Here is a 15,936-nt window from a genome sequence, read left to right as displayed (position 1 = left end):
AGCAAAGTTCTTAACCTGAAGCATTATTTCTGCATTAGTGGAGTCTGTAACCTGAAACGTATGTAACCTGAAGCGTATGTAATCCAAGGTACCACTGTATTTCTCACAATAAAACACTGACTTTAAGATTATCAGCATTTAATTAGACACGCTTAATCTCTCTTTGTGTAAAGATTGTGTTGTTCTGGGGTTTGGCACACCCAGTTATGGAACTGCTTCTACAGTTTAGGGCAGGGGTAGGCAACCTAAGGCCCGGGGGCCGGATGCGGCCCAATCGCCTTCTAAATCTGGCCCGCAGATGGTCCGTGAATCAGTGTGTTTTTACATGAGTAGAATGTGTCCTTTGATTTAAAATGCATCTCTGGGTTATTTGTGGGGCATAGGAATTCGTTGTCTGAGGGACGGTGGACTGGTCCACGGCTGGAAAAGGTTGCTGACCCCTGGGTTTAGGGTATCATTCTTTCCTTTCCCCATACATATTTAAACCCAACTGTGCACATACTTTATTAGGTAGCTACTAGTTTCACATGAGCCACAGGATGCTCTGGCAAGTACAGGTATGCTACCGGTAATTTACTTACTTCTTCCACACAGCTGTAATGTACAGCATCTGCAAATTAGTTTAAATTAGAGGTTGCAGTGCTCAGGGTTCCTTGTCCCAGAAGCTACAGATTAAGTTATGACCTGCTTATATGTCACACTATCAGTCTCCAAAACATTAAATTATTGTTTAAATCATAATTGTTTATCACATTCCACTCTCTCATATTTCACAGCTATTAAAAAACACTCACACAAAGAGGAAAAAGCTGCATTTACTTTCAAATCCAGTTATCAAAAGGTAGGCAAATGCTCATTTTGCTTTCTTAACATTTCATCTGTGTTTTCAATTAAATTGCACAATTCAGCCAACTAAGATTTCAAAAACAGATTAGTCCAGAGCTCAAAATGGAAGAAAATCACACCTCAAATTAAAAATCCTGTCCATTTCCATTCTGCATGGCAAGATTAACACTTACTAATCACCTCCATCACTATCTCACCATTTCCTATCCATTGTGCCAACGCAGATTTGATATGGAATGCTTATCTGTTATAGAATGCATCAAGCTAAATGCACAAATAGCATTTATCTTTAGGATTTTTTACTTCCTATATTAGGAACAGCAACTTGCAGCAATACTGGGCCAAATCTCTTCTGCATGCCAACTGAAGGCCAAGAGTGATGACAGGACTATTAGTTGGGACCTATCTCAGCACTGTCCAATTCATGCAGGTATTTTTCAGATGTTTATCCTGAAAAAAACCTGGCAAATACATACCACTCTCCACAATGCACTGCCTTTAATACTCCCACAGCAGCTGTAGTCTGTCGTTCAAACCCTTGTCCTATGTGATCTGCATGGGCTCGTGTCCTGTCTTCAAAAAGCATTTCACGAGGTTCACTAATACGAGGTAGGTACTGCAGGTTTTTTATTTCATTGGTTGTTCTGTTAAAAGGATGGGGGAAAGAAAAATTAAGAATAATTGTCCAATTCCCCCCCCCCCCTTCATATAAAATTGTTAGCAACTTATTACACAAGTATAAAAGGAATGCCATCCAATATAAAAGGTGCTGGTTTAGAATTTTTGTGCAGTGATTAAAAACAAACGAACAAGCTAATACGTACCCACATTTCCAGATCTCTTTGTACATTTCTTGTACACAGTGCAATGTTCATTTGATATTATAATTGCATTCTATACATACATTAGAAATGGAAAGACTGCTATTCTATGGGACTGAGTCGCTCATGACCACCCTGATGGATTGTGTTTAACAAGAGCAGGACAAGGGGAGTGTAATCTTGTTCCCACGTCTAGTTCTCTGAGCCTTTTGACACCATTGACTACAGTATTGCATTCTCCTGGACTGGCGCTATGGAATGGGAATTGGGGGCACTGTGCTACCCATGTGGCCAAGTTCAGACAGTAATAATAGAAGAGTGCTTTTCAGCCCCCTAGCAATTATGCTCTAGGCAATATGAAACTACTGGGAGCCGTCATAAGGGCAAGGTGCCATGAGTAGGATAACACCCAGTTCTAGTTCTCAATAACAAATGAATCAGGAGATGCCATGCAGAACCTGGGCCAGTGTCTGGATGCAGTGGTCGGCTGGATGAATCTCAGCAAGGCAGGGACACTGAGGATGAGTGCTTTCCATGGCTGAGAAATTGGCCAATTGCATCACGTGTCTTGTAAAGACATAACTTTTTGCCTGGTTTTCCCCTGACCCATACGTTCAGGGGATGTTTTTGACTTTATGAATTCTTGGTTTTATAATTTTCTGTTTATGTTGTATATACCCTACGTTAAAACTATTAAGTGACTTAAAACTGTTTGAAATAAAAATAAATAAATCATAACAATAATTGATGATGAACTAGCTGCCACCCCAGCTCTCTGTGATCATTTACTTTCTCCCTCTATGGAACAAAGTGCTCTTTTTTGATCTCACAAGGGCCTAAGTACATCACTTCAGAGATAGAGCCAGCTCTATCCAATTCAGTCAGTAATTCTATTACCAGAGCCAAGTATTACAAGTACACAGTATTAGTGTCTATTCAGAAAAGAAAATATAACATGTTTAGTCAAAAAGGCCTGAACTTAAAGAATTAATAAGCCATTTATTACAAGTGGCAAGACACAACATAACTAGAGACTGAAAAGACCTTTCTGGCACAACAATAGACAATTGGTACAAAACAATTTGGGAAACAGCCCTCCTTAAGAAATAAACTACAAATAAACTACAGTTGACACATGGACAGATCAAGAAAGATGGCTTTACCCCAATATACCTGTAGTTTAATTTCAAAACATATTCCAGAAAATGAATAATCCCCCCCACCATCAGCATTTGGCTCAACCTGTTTATCTAAATTTAAATGTAAACATAAATTATTATATTCACTTTGGAAACCCCCCCCCCATTCATCAATATACAAGCAGCACTCTATATTGTTTCATTAATAACATGAGAGGGAAAATGACTATTACTCATACTTAATCTATGCACAACCACAGGGGCTATGTGATGTTGAATGTTATCTATTAACTTTGTTCTATCCTGTTTCCCCTTTGTTTTTGTTTAACCAATCAATGAACCAAGAGCTTATATACTCACCACTAATAATAAATCATATGTCATAGATATTACTGCAAACTTATTGTGCTCTTTTTGTGATGTATAAATTATATGAAAAGACTTGGTCTATTTGTATAATTTATTATTCCTATGATCCTTGATTTTTAAAACCCAATAAGAAGTTATTCAAAAAGAAGAAAAAACATGGGCTTAAACCAACCTCCTCAAAAAGAACTTAAAAATGAATGTGGTTCATTGATCCTTTAGAAATGAATGGCTACTTAAGAAATCTTTCTAAAGGCCAGTGTATGTGGACAACGGCGACAAAAATTAGAACAAAGATCTTAAACATATTCCATACGGAACATCTTCTCCCATTCACATAAGCCTACACAAATATTAAGGTCATCTTCTGAAGCCCTTCTTTGAGTCTAACTCTGGAGACAAGGGACTCAGCTTTACAACTGCAAATAAAGTGTGTTTTAAGTGCAATATACAATGTGACACTAGATGGCGATAGTGAGCCTTATGGAAAATTCAATTACAGGTAGGTAGCCGTGTTGGTCTGCCATAGTCAAAACAAAATATAAAATCAAAAAATCCTTCCAGTAGCACCTTAGAGACCAACTAAGTTTGTTCTTGGTATGAGCTTTCATGTGCATGCACACTAATGTATTTTTAAAAATAAAAATAAAAAAGCATTTTCAGAATGTTTTTTATATGTGTGTAGATTCCACCAAGGTATTTTTTGCTTTGGCACACCTCAACTACTGCAATCTTTTGCCAAAGGGGCTTTTAGCTTGATGTCTTTTTGTACCAGATGAAGGTATCTTTATTCACTCAGGATTTTTAGAGCTTTGGGGATTCTGAGATTTTTTAGCTTCAATTTAAAAAATTCTTTTAAAGTTTGCTCAGGAAGTTTTAAACTCTATAGTATGGAATCAAATAAATCCAGATATTTCAACATACCTTTTCCTTTTGAAAGGTGACTTTGGCATGTCTGCCACAGGGATCATTTGTTCTCCTGGACGTACCCACATAATAGGACCATCATCACTATCTTTACGACTCTCTAATTTCAAACTAGAAAGTGTCCCCCATGGCAAAGTACACTAAGAAGAAACAGTTATTTAAAGGTTATTTAAAACACCACCAATTGAAACATTTTCATTAACTCACAACATGAAAACTCTGCATATTTTATTCTACTGAAAAACAGGGGCAATTTCATCAATGTAGAGGACCACAATTTTACTTGTGCATTTATTTTCAATTCAAAATAATGCATACCTCAAAGACAATTTTATATCTATATATAAATTGCATTGTGGCACACAGTATTCTTCAACCTAAGAATCTGAGTGTTTTCAGTGCTCCTTGAAAATTTCATCAGGACTGCAGCTTTCATAAGAAATTAATAGCATCAGTTATGAAGAACTTGAATTGGCCTTCAAATATGAATGTAGAATACAAAATGAAAAATCAATACATTTAATTGTTGCCTTATACCCAATCATTTGCAAGTTTGGGAAGTGACTTTCTAAAACAGTGATTCTTAACTTTTTTGGGATCATGGACCCTGAAAGCTATTGATCGCCTCCACAGAAAAATGCACATAAACAAAAATGTTGCCTACTATTTATTTTCTTGCATTGGATTGTATTTTATTTTAGCATGCGATAATCCCTGTACTAAAGACTTGCAGATTTTGGATCTAATCTCTTCACCATATTAGAAGTTTGCTTTTGTTTATCATAATAAACAAAGTTTTAAGATTTAACAAAACTATGCAAAAGTTACTTCCCCAATTCCCTTTCCTTCTTACTTTTAAGAAAGGTGAATCTTCCAGCATATCTAGGAACTCTGGAAAATAGTCCCCCACTTCCTCATCCACTGCTCCAACCAAGCTGATTTGTCTCATTGGGCCAGCTCTGTATGTACCATGAGAATATGTTCTTTTTACCTAAAAGAAAGTCATATACAGTAAACAAGGGTCAGTTTTATACATAGAATAAATTACAAAACAATTTACATTTACACAAATATGCAAAATATTTTCTAAAGTACAGAAGTACAAATTAAACATTTTTCATAGTACTGTAAAAGGAGATCTGAAATTTTGACCAGGCTAAAAGGTGGCAAGTGCAATGCTAGCTTAGCATTTCAACATAAATAAAAGATCATACTCAACATGAAATGCAAAAAAAACCCACAAATGGTAATAAAATAATTAAACAATGCAAGTTAAACAAAAGGTAGCAGATAAGAAAAGGTGGCTGCATTAAAAAAAATTGTTTATATGTATTTTTAAAATGTTTAATTTATATTTTAATATTTTGGTATAAAAATGTTGCAACCCAACTGAAAAAGATAATGAAAAATATATGACTTTCATTTCTCTCTTCAGGAACAAACATAATAGAAGCAGAGGAAGAGAACATGCATTTCATGTTACCAGGCACAATTATTTACAATAAAAGCAAGAGAATTACAATAAAAGCAAGAGAATTTATACTATAAAATACATTGCCTTGTTTGAATATCTAACTAATATCTGCTGGGTAGAATATCAATAAATTTAACTACAAAGCTGGAGCAAGGGATTAAGAAAACGATGTTTTCCGGAGCAACACTAATATGCATAGCAGATTATTTACCAGCCAGTACATTCACCTCTCCTGTGCTGTCCAATGCAAACCCTAGGATCTTATACATTTGCCTTCCTATGCACTGATACAAAAATAATGGAGAAGACAGCACTTTTCATTAAATGGTAATGTATTCAAAGCTTCTAGGCAGCAATGTCTGCTTTCTGTTCTTTTAAAATGAGTCCGTATCTAATTTCTAGATGCCTAATTTTTATAGCCTTATGCTTATGACAATTTTAAATGTGTTAATATATATATTTCTCTCCCCCCCTTTCATTACCTCATTTCCCACTCTTGGACATATGCCCTCCCTACAACCATCTGTTCTCCACTGACACAAATACAGTGACTTCTTGACCAGCAATCAGCCTGTCTAAATGTCAGCAACGCAACAAAATGCTACACGTTTCCTCCACAGAAACGCCAACAGCCAGTTTTTGTTTAATAATCAATCAGCTAACACTGTTAAGAGTTTAGACATAGATGATTTAGCTTGCCATTAAGAAATTTTAAGTTTCCTAGGACTGTCTACATACAACTAGTTACGGCAACATACTGTAGTCAGATTTAAATTAAACATGCAGTATTGAAAGATAAGCACTCAGGCTGGAAAAAGGCACTCCCAGCTCTTGTTTTGTAGCAAGATGTTTTAATATTTTGTCAAAGGAATGGATAGCATAAAAATGAAGACATATATTACAAACTAGGTTTCTTTCTCTGTAGAAGGCCTGCAAATGCCATCTTGCAGTGTTAGAAACTCAGATATATAAGCTAATTGCCAAATGGCACCTTAAAACTAGGTTGCGGTTGCCAGTACAGACTGTCTAGGCACCTCCCCCCACTCCATGGAACTTATTATACTTAATATATTTATTATTATTTTCATTCCATTTCTATACCGCTTTATTTTTTTTAAAAAAATCAAGATTTACAACACATTAAAACATCAAATAAAACAATCTAAAATAAAAAAATTCAAGCTTTAAGGAAATTAGTTCAGATCCTTCTTTAAATTACATTTTGCTTTCCCCATTATTTATTTATCTACTTAATTTATATAGCTGCACCATAGCAGAAGTCGTCTAGGAAGTCAGTGTGGTGTAGTGGTTAGAGTGTCAGACTAGGACCTGTGAGATCAGGGTTCAAATACCCACTCAGCCAGGAAGCTCACTTGGTGACCTTGGGCAGCCACAGCCTACCTCACAGGATTGCTATACAGATTAACTGAGGAGGCGGTGAACCATGTACTCCTTGGAAAAAAGGTTGGGATATAAACACAATAAATAAGCTCCTCTGCTTACCTGCTTAAGAAAGATGGAGAGGCCAGCCAGGTGGAGATGTCAGTCCAGAAATCTCCGTGTGGTTGCAACTGGGCCTGTGCCAGTCATCTTGGTAGTCAAGATAACCTCAAAATTAATTGATAGTTGCTGTGGGAATGAGCTCATACATGCTTTGATATGTGCCAATTGGCTTGCTTTGTTACTATGCTTATCAGTGAGGCCTAAGATGCTGGGCTCTGGGCTCAGAGATGGGAGTGATAGGTAAGCCTTGGATAGTTGCCACCTATGCCCTGGGGTCAGGTGGATTGGGGAGAGGTTCTGGCCAAGCTGACATATGCAGCAGCTTTTTGTAAAAAAAATGCTTAACATTTGCGGACAAATCTTGATGACTGCTTGCTTGCTGCTGCAAGTGTTCGCCCCGCATCATTAATAGAAGAAGGGATGTTAATTTATTTTTTAATTAATGAAAAATAGAACCAAATGGGATCCATTTCATTTAACATACTTATTATAAAGTAAACATCATCAAGCAGTGAAATGAATCCAGATTCATTATCCAATTAATTTCATTTGGGAGTGGGGCTTACCCTTCTCTGGAGGAAGCAACAGGCCTGATTTTAGTGATGACTTAGCACCTACCATTTTATTTTTCCAAAATTCCTTAGCTATTGGGAGAGGAGTAGAAGTTAACAGTAGGGGTTGTCATGTTTTCCCTGTAATGATTCAATATCTGGGGCATGTTGGGAGGAAATGGCTGATATCAGAGCACCTGCCAAATCAGCTCTGCTGCCATGTGATTTTAATGCAAGAAAGTATTTTGAATAATGAAGGGGGGGAATTCATACCCTAAGATGCTCATGTAAGAAGCACAACTCTGCTTATGAGATCATTGTATGTCTCAACATTCTATTATGACAGCATTGCCCGGCTTACTTACTCAGTACACGTCTTCATAGTACTTTGCTGTGTCCATGGAACAAGCCCTTCCAGGACACAAGCAGTTAGGGAAATTTAACTCATGTGGTGTGCAGCAGACAACTCTTTCCAATGGGGCTATGGCCCTATTCCACCAAAGAACAGCCTGGTGTCAGTCTGGTGCATTCTGCTCCAGCTAATATAACAATCAAAATACCAATGAGTTAAGTGCTGGTAATGTTCATATTGTTTAGTTGGGGCAGTGGATTGCCTTTGTAAGGTGCTCAGGGAGCAAGAGACAAGTTAAAGACTTTACCGAAAAAGGTTTTCTTTACTGAAAGAGTGCTAAAGCAGCAATTAACTGGATTTGCTAGAAAGGAAGATAGAAGAAGGAGGATGATTTGTGGGGTGAGCTGGTGGAATGGGTATAAAATACATACAGTGGTACCTCGGGTTACAGATGCTTCTGGTTACAGACACCGCTAACTCAGAAATAGTACCTCGGGTTAAGAACTTTGCTTCAGTATGAGAACAGAAATCGTGTGGCGCCGGCACAGTGGCAGCGGGAGGCCCCATTAGCTAAAGTGGTAACTCAGATTAAGAACAGTTCCAGGTTAAGAACAGACCTCCAGAACGAATTAAGTTCTTAACCCGAGGTACCACTGTATTCAGCTTGCACATAAAGGGGTGGAAAAGAATGGGTATGACTGCAGTAAGACTGAGAAAAGGGCAGGGAAATAGAAGGAGCAGTTGGGTTACTACCTTGCCTTCTACTTAGGCTCTGAACATTAGAGAAGAGGTGATGATCCCAGGAAGCAGATGGACAGCAGTCAGGAGCTCAGAAAAGGGAAGACTCAAGAGAATAAGAGTCTGGAGGAGAGAAGGAGCACAACTCAGGAATGGGGACAGAGCATGGACATGTGCTGTCTGGTCAGCTTGGCTAGTTATACACTTGAGCCCTGAAGATGTTACAAAAGAAAGGGGGGTGATCCGGGATAATGCTTCCCAGATACAAGAAACAGTCAGTTGTCCTAAGTTTGATTAGCAAGAGAGGAGGGGGGCTGTGGGTGATTAGCTTTTCTACAATGAGAGTAGCATTTTGTGTATATGGTTTTTACTCTTTAGGGTTGAATGGAGAATAAAATAGGTTTATAGTGAGGCTTAAATCACACTATGTAGCAAACCAAGTTAGGTGATGTACCTCAGGATGCTATTGGAAGAAAGGCTGGAGCCACTCCCCTGTCCATTTCAACAGAGAAGGCTTCCTCTCATGTGCCCAGTGAGTATGACCAGTGGTGAGAAATAATTGAGTTTTATTCCAAAAAAACTGAAGAGCACCAGTTTGGGGAAGGAAGCAACAAAGAGCACCTACACTTGCAACACAATTTGTTCCTTGTGATAAGGTTACTAGAAAAGCACTCAAATAGGAGGGGAACCTGTTCCCTTGGCAACTACAGTTACGTAAGATTAACATGATCCTGGACTTACAGTTACTTTCCCCAATATAGCACGGTCATTAACCCTTCACACTCATGTGAATAATAGCAATCTATTCCTTCCAGGAGAATAGCTTGCTATACCTAGTCGATTTGATCTTGGTTTTATGCAAGCTCACCACATTTTGCCTTTTTCAGATGAAACAATAAATTAAGGATTGCTAAAAACTAGGATTGAGAATTACTAATTGCAGCATACAAAAGAGGAGTGAGTGTGCAAACTTAAGGCTCCAGTGCTAAACTATGCTTTTCTGTTGTATCTCAGCATCCTATAAATATTACAAAATGATGTAAATAGCTACCCTAGGCAAGAGAAAAAAATTGTCATCTTACTCATAGTTTATCACAAGCTGAAACACATAGCTATGGCTTTTCTGGTAAAAGAGGAAAGAGGTGAACACCAAGCATAGGAGTGTACAACCATGGAAGAGATGCAAACTTTTTAATTAAGCAGACTATCCAAGTTGTTGTTGTTTTAGGCCTATCAGCATGCTTCCAAAATGGAAATTTATCTGCATCCAATTATAGTACAGTTCAAAAGGGAAAACTGCAAAGAGAACTCAAAAAACAAGAAAACACAGCTATACATAGTGAAGCACATGGAGCATTTGAATCGTAGAAGAATGCTGCCCAAGAAATTCAAATTAAACAATAAAATATTTGTCTGTAAAGTTTCTACCATGCAAAAAGCTTTTAGGGGGGGGGGAAACTTAAGGGTTTTTGTGTGTGCAAACAGAAAGGGTTGGATCCCCAGATTCCCCACATGTTCTGTGACATTTCACTAGTGCCAGACGGAAGGGGTAAGTCTATTTTTACAATTCCTTCTTCCCTCTTCAGCCCAAGGAAAATCTGCTTTGAAGAGTTGGGGGACTCTGGAAGAGCACAAGAGGTGGTGCAGGGCACTGTAAAGGAAGGGTAAATTGACAAAAGCCACATCCCTCTTCTTCATCTAGCAAGGAATTTCTGGTCCTTTCTATGAAGAGAAAGAGCTCTTCCACATTCACAGGATGGCCAGCCTGGATCTAACTGAATCAACCGTGTATGAACAACTTGCTAACTGGTCAAGCATACAAAATTTGGATGTTTCCCATTCTTCAATGCAGATATTTTAAGTAGCAGAACATACACTTTTGTTTCCAAGAGTAAAATTCCTGTTTCTATAGTGAAGAAGAGCACAGTAGACATACACCTGGAAGCCCTATGATTCATGTCACTGATTTATTCTAAAGTGCTTCCAGTGGCACCAAAACTCTGCTCTCAGAACTTGCATACAATTATGTTATGTGGCCAAATCTTACTCTTAAAAGTATAATATAAGGGAAAACAAGCCCTATCCTTGTCTCTGGAATTTTAGTACATCAAGAGCCAACAGTTTTGCTTTTAATGTTGCTGAATGCAGGCATTTTGTCCAGCTATCTAAAGAGAACAGAATAGCCAGACATGGTTATGACTTAACTGTTCTATTTTTAATCATTATATGAGTCATGAATCTACTGTTTACCTTCAACCAGGAATAAATTGACTTGCTTTTTAAATGACTGCTGAACAGTGGTTCACTCTTATAATATGTACCCAATAAGTATCTCCTTGATCCTTTCACCAACTGTGAAGGAAAATATAATATCCATAAAGTAATCGGAATGAAGATGTCACAAACTGAAACTTTTTTTACCTTCATGTTGAGAGGCTATGCCGTTCAGTTTTGCATTTCTGCCAAACAGCACTCAGGGCAGCTTAATAAATTCCTGAACACATAGAACCATTGCAAAGCCCAAAATAAAATCAATAAAAGCTACATTTAAAACAATTCGGCAGCCTGTAAATCAACAGATCAAGGACAACCGACAAACACAGTGAAGCAATTTAAACACTATAATAAATTATGATTAAACCAAATCAACCATAACATTTACATAAGAATTGAGAAGAGGCTAGTATACATTCATACCCTTCTAAGGAATATCCAGGCTAAACCTGAAGGTGGCATGTATATACACTATAGCAGTGGTGGCGAACCTGTGGCACGCGTGCCAGACTTGGCACGCAGAGCCCTCACTGCTGGCACGAGCGCCATCGGCCCATCCGTGCTGTTGTTGTTTTTTCCCCATTTTCTCTCCCCCCCCCCCAGCTACAGCTTGCTTCTGCTGTTAAAACCCGGAACCTTTCCTTCCTTCTTTCTTTCTTTCTTTTTCTTTTTTTGCTGTTAGCCAGAGATTGTGTTCAGCAATTGGTCTGTTTTTCAATTTGCTGCGTCAGTGGCTGTTTCTGATTGGGCGTAACAGCGTTCGATTTTTAACCCTTATTGTGCTGGGTTTTTTGGCACTTTGGTAGACGATGATGTCGGTGCTGCACGTTAGTTCCAGCGAAGGTATTATTCATCAATTTTTTCTGTTCTCTCTCTCTCCCCAAAAAAGCTCAGCAGCTTGGGGACCCCCCCCCCACAAAAGCAAAGCAACTTTTGTGTGAGACCCCCCAAAAAAGCTCCAAAATTTTGGTCAGCAGCTTCCCCCAAATAGCTCAACAACTCTGGGCACTTTGCGATAAATAAGTGGGTTTTGGTTTGCAGTTTGGGCACTCAGTCTCTAAAAGGTTCGCCACCACTGCACTATAGGAACACGTTTTGGTCCCAAGTTTGATTCAAGAGCAACTGTGAGACTGACAAACAACATATAAAGGACATCCTTATCAATATCCTCTGAGGCCCAGCTTGCCCCACCCTGCATCCGATCAGCTTGCTCCGCCGCTGGCCACAGGGCTTCCCCCCTCCCTCTCGTGTGCCTGTGCCACTGCCCCCTGAACCCACTCAGGCTCAGGCATCACCCTTAAAGCCACCGCCAGGAGGCAGAGGCAGGTGAGAGGGGAAAGAGAGCTCTCCCACCAGCACTTGGGAGCTGCGCAGTCACTTCTCTCTTTGCTGACATGCACTCTGTATCTCTTAAGCACCTACACTCAGGTATTCATGGGTTTCTTTTCTTGAGTAATGGGCTATATTTCTGAAGTTGGGAACAAATTAACAGGGTGACTCCCCCCCCCCCCGTGTGTGTGTGTCCCTTCCCACCTTTCCCTGCTTAACTGTTTCCTGCCTTGCTTTAAATCCTTTCTTACGTGGAAAGACAACTTTGGGAAGTGATTTTGCCCTTTTGGCTCCTTTCCCCTAGAATTATAGTATTGTAGAGTTGGAAGGGAGGGACCCTGTTGAGGATCATCTAGTCCAACACTCTGCAATGCAGGAATATGCAGCTGTCCCATCCTTTTTACATATGCTCAGCCCTCGTTTGCCCTCCTCCTGTGTGAATTACAGATCTCCCTCACCTCCCCCTTTCTCTCACACACAGTTGCCTCAGATGCTAGTCCTACTCAGAGTAGACTCACTGAAATGGATTAAAAATCCAAACATTAATTTCAAAGTGTCTGCCCTAAGTAGAATTTAGTTGGATGTAGCCTGTTATTATGATTAAAGTATCATACCCAAAAAGATCTGCACAAACCAGTTTATCTGAGTGCATTATTCTCGGGGTGGGGGGACTCATTTATTTATAACTGCTTAATTGCCTTGCTGGGCCTTCCCACACCTGTGGCGAGCCCCACTGGGCTTTCCTATGCCTGCAGCAAGCTGTGAAAAGGCCCAACGGGGCTTGCTGCAGGCACAGGAGGGCACCTATGACACCACCAAAATCCACTACACTTGAGCACTTTACTTATGGCTGTTCACAGAAGCAGCATGCAGGTATGAGAGATTACATACTCCCTTATTGCTCCTGCTTTGCACTATTCTTGGGTGCTTTTAATAGGCAGGAGGAATAATAATAATAATAATAATAATAATAATAATAATTTCAATTGGGGGGGTTGACAAGAAATTTTCCGCACCGGGTACCACCTGACCTTGCTACACCACTGGTTCACATTAAATCAATGTTATTAGCACTACATGCTAACCAGGTCTTTGTCTTCTCACAGCTGATGACTGGAAATGCACTAACAGCTGAAGGAGTTGAGAAGCATTTCATTTTCTGAAGTTCACAAAGCTCAATGCTGAAAAATAAGAGTCAGAAGCTATGGAGATGTTATGACACTAATTCATATTAATGTTGGGGTATTATGGCATTTTCAGGGGTGGAGCAGGATATAAATAATGCAAAACAAATTGACTTGCTTTAAATATGCATTAGATTGGACTGTCAGCCTCTCTGGATCCAAAGGGACCAATTCCTAAGGAATCTTTCATAGGACTGCAGCCAGAGCACATACAATTGAAAATGCATCATTTTACCAAGTCCAGGTCATGCTACTCAATTGCATGCTAAGGAAAAGTTCAGAAAATATTCCTAAAATCTTATAGAAAAATCAGTTTTTAAAAAATAAAAATGGATGTCCAATAAGTTTTTGAGGGTACAGGAGTAAGAACTACCCACACCCAGAGGTATATCTGCTGTGTTTCTCCGTTAGTCAGTTATGTTTCTTCTGAGATTGGGTCATTCTGCTCTCATTAAATTATTCCATCACACTCAATGCCACTGAAACAGAAAAACTCTCCCTTACCCCACCCACAGGCTGATTGGAAGGAACTACACCACAATCAACAAATTATGCAGTGATGCCATAGGCAACCTTTTCTGTGAGTAGGTACCTCATACTCACACAAATCTTTAATTATTCAATTTATCAAACATATTAGCCTGTCCAACTACAGAATTTGGGAATTATTATTGTACCAACATACATAATGGAGAATACCTTCTGTTCCTGCATTGCACACCTAGGGAGGGGGGGGGAGCATCTGACTGTATTTTCCTTAGTCAACTCAATCTTCTGCTAACAGATTTCATTTATACAAAAGAAATTAATCACAGTATGAAATAATATTTAGAAAGTGAAAAAACCTTACCTGAGCATGAAAATTTGACATAGTCGTTGTCTCTATATCTTTCTTTCCCAAAATCTCCATTTTCACTGGCGAATTGGGAAAATTAAATGAAAAGTAGTCTAAAAAGTCAGGTAAGTAAGTAGCTGCCCCATGAACAATTCCCATTACATAGTAAGCTGCACAGTTTTCATTTTCACTAAAAACCAGACCCACAAATTCTTCTGCAAATCTCTCCATCTCCACAGGAGACAAGTGGGAGAGTTCATTACTGTAGGCATGGATAACTGAAGCACCTCCATTAGGCTGGTGCTCAATATGAATGAACTGTTTGAACTCCAACATGTCCAACCTTTTGAGTTTATTCTGAACCCGTGGCTCCTTTAACGAGACAAATGGAAACTCACTGTTCTCTGATATCTTGTACTCAGAGTCCTTCTTGGGATCCATATTTTTTCCATTGAAATCCTTAAGATGATTTTTGATTATGCCTTTGGCATCTTGATCCTCAGTGTCACAAAATAATCCCGAGCAGATGGTCTGAATAGATTTACTGTACATTTTTGGACGCTTCCTTTTTTCACACTCTTTATGCTTCTTTTTCTTTTTCTTCTTTACTTTTTTAATCTGTAGATCTTCTGCATTGCTTTTTGGTTTCTCCTTTATACCTATTAAAAAAAGAAATATTTTCATTTTTGTATGTCTAAAGAGACATGCCAAGAAGATGAAAAACTGATTTACATGCACAGTGAAGTGATAGGCCAAGTGAGGTTACATAACACAAACAATATTTTATTTACTTATTATCCCATCTTTTCTTCAAGGAGCTCAAGGTGGTGTGTGTCATTTTCGGCACCAGAAGGTTGGGGCAAGCTGGCACACAGAGTCCCTCAGAATGCAACTCTCATGTAAATGGGGAATTGCCTGTAGTACAATTTTCTAGGAAAGAAGGCAGCTGCTATACAATACAGTATACATTTGTGTGTGCTTACCTTTCTGAAATAATTTCATCTCTCCATTCTCTTTCTTAATTTCAGACATTAACCTGTGTTTCTTCTTTTCTTTCTGCTTTTCCTTATCCCTTTCTGCAATTTTGTCTCTGATGATTTGATCTAAAAAGGAAACAATTCATATTTAACCAGAACTTTACAAAGAAAAATTACCACAATTGTATTTTGTATATTAAGTAAATATTCTACAGAGTTCTAAGGCTAAATGAACTCTCGGATATTTAGAAGAGACACTTCATATATAACTGTTTTGGGGCCTACTTAAAAAATTGAAACCAGCAAGTATATTCTACATCTACCATATGACCAAAACTCCTGAACTGAATCTGAGCCACAGTTCTAACAGCCTAATAGATCAGATTTCCAAAAACAAAGAGAAGCCCAAGCCCCCAGAAAACAACTTAACATTTTAAGACATACGAGTTGATATTGCTGGGATAAAGAAAACAATGAAACAGGAAGATTTCAGTTCTGCTAAATCAGGTGTGTTCCCAAGCATAATTTATTATTGTTATTTTGTATATTATATCCCACGCTTTCCCCCAAAACTACTAGTGTAAATAAATAAAAACATCTTCAAAACAGTGTTTGAAATT

The 15,936-nt window shown here is 38.6% G+C and overlaps 1 protein-coding gene across 2 annotated transcripts in view; it reads right to left on the bottom strand.

The window, feature by feature from the left end:
- Positions 1 to 15,936, bottom strand: part of RSBN1L (round spermatid basic protein 1 like) — a 39,893-nt gene that overhangs the window by 5,903 nt on the left and 18,054 nt on the right. The window contains exons 2-7 of one of the 2 annotated variants that reach the window (XM_033163508.1): positions 15,323 to 15,442; positions 14,738 to 14,998; positions 14,355 to 14,419; positions 4,953 to 5,090; positions 4,097 to 4,239; positions 1,323 to 1,490 (exon numbers count right to left, since the gene is read on the bottom strand). In XM_033163508.1, coding sequence (XP_033019399.1) covers positions 1,323 to 1,490; positions 4,097 to 4,239; positions 4,953 to 5,090; positions 14,355 to 14,419; positions 14,738 to 14,998; positions 15,323 to 15,442 — 895 coding nt within the window. Of the gene's footprint in view, positions 1 to 1,322; positions 1,491 to 4,096; positions 4,240 to 4,952; positions 5,091 to 14,354; positions 14,999 to 15,322; positions 15,443 to 15,936 lie in introns of both variants that reach the window. The other variant, XM_033163507.1, reaches the window with a different exon arrangement.

The sequence above is a fragment of the Lacerta agilis genome, chromosome 10 (genome assembly GCF_009819535.1).
Source record: "Lacerta agilis isolate rLacAgi1 chromosome 10, rLacAgi1.pri, whole genome shotgun sequence".
NCBI classification, from domain to species: Eukaryota; Metazoa; Chordata; class Lepidosauria; order Squamata; family Lacertidae; genus Lacerta; species Lacerta agilis.
Note: the sequence above shows the minus strand (reverse complement) of the source record. Positions and strands in the feature narration are given on the sequence as shown.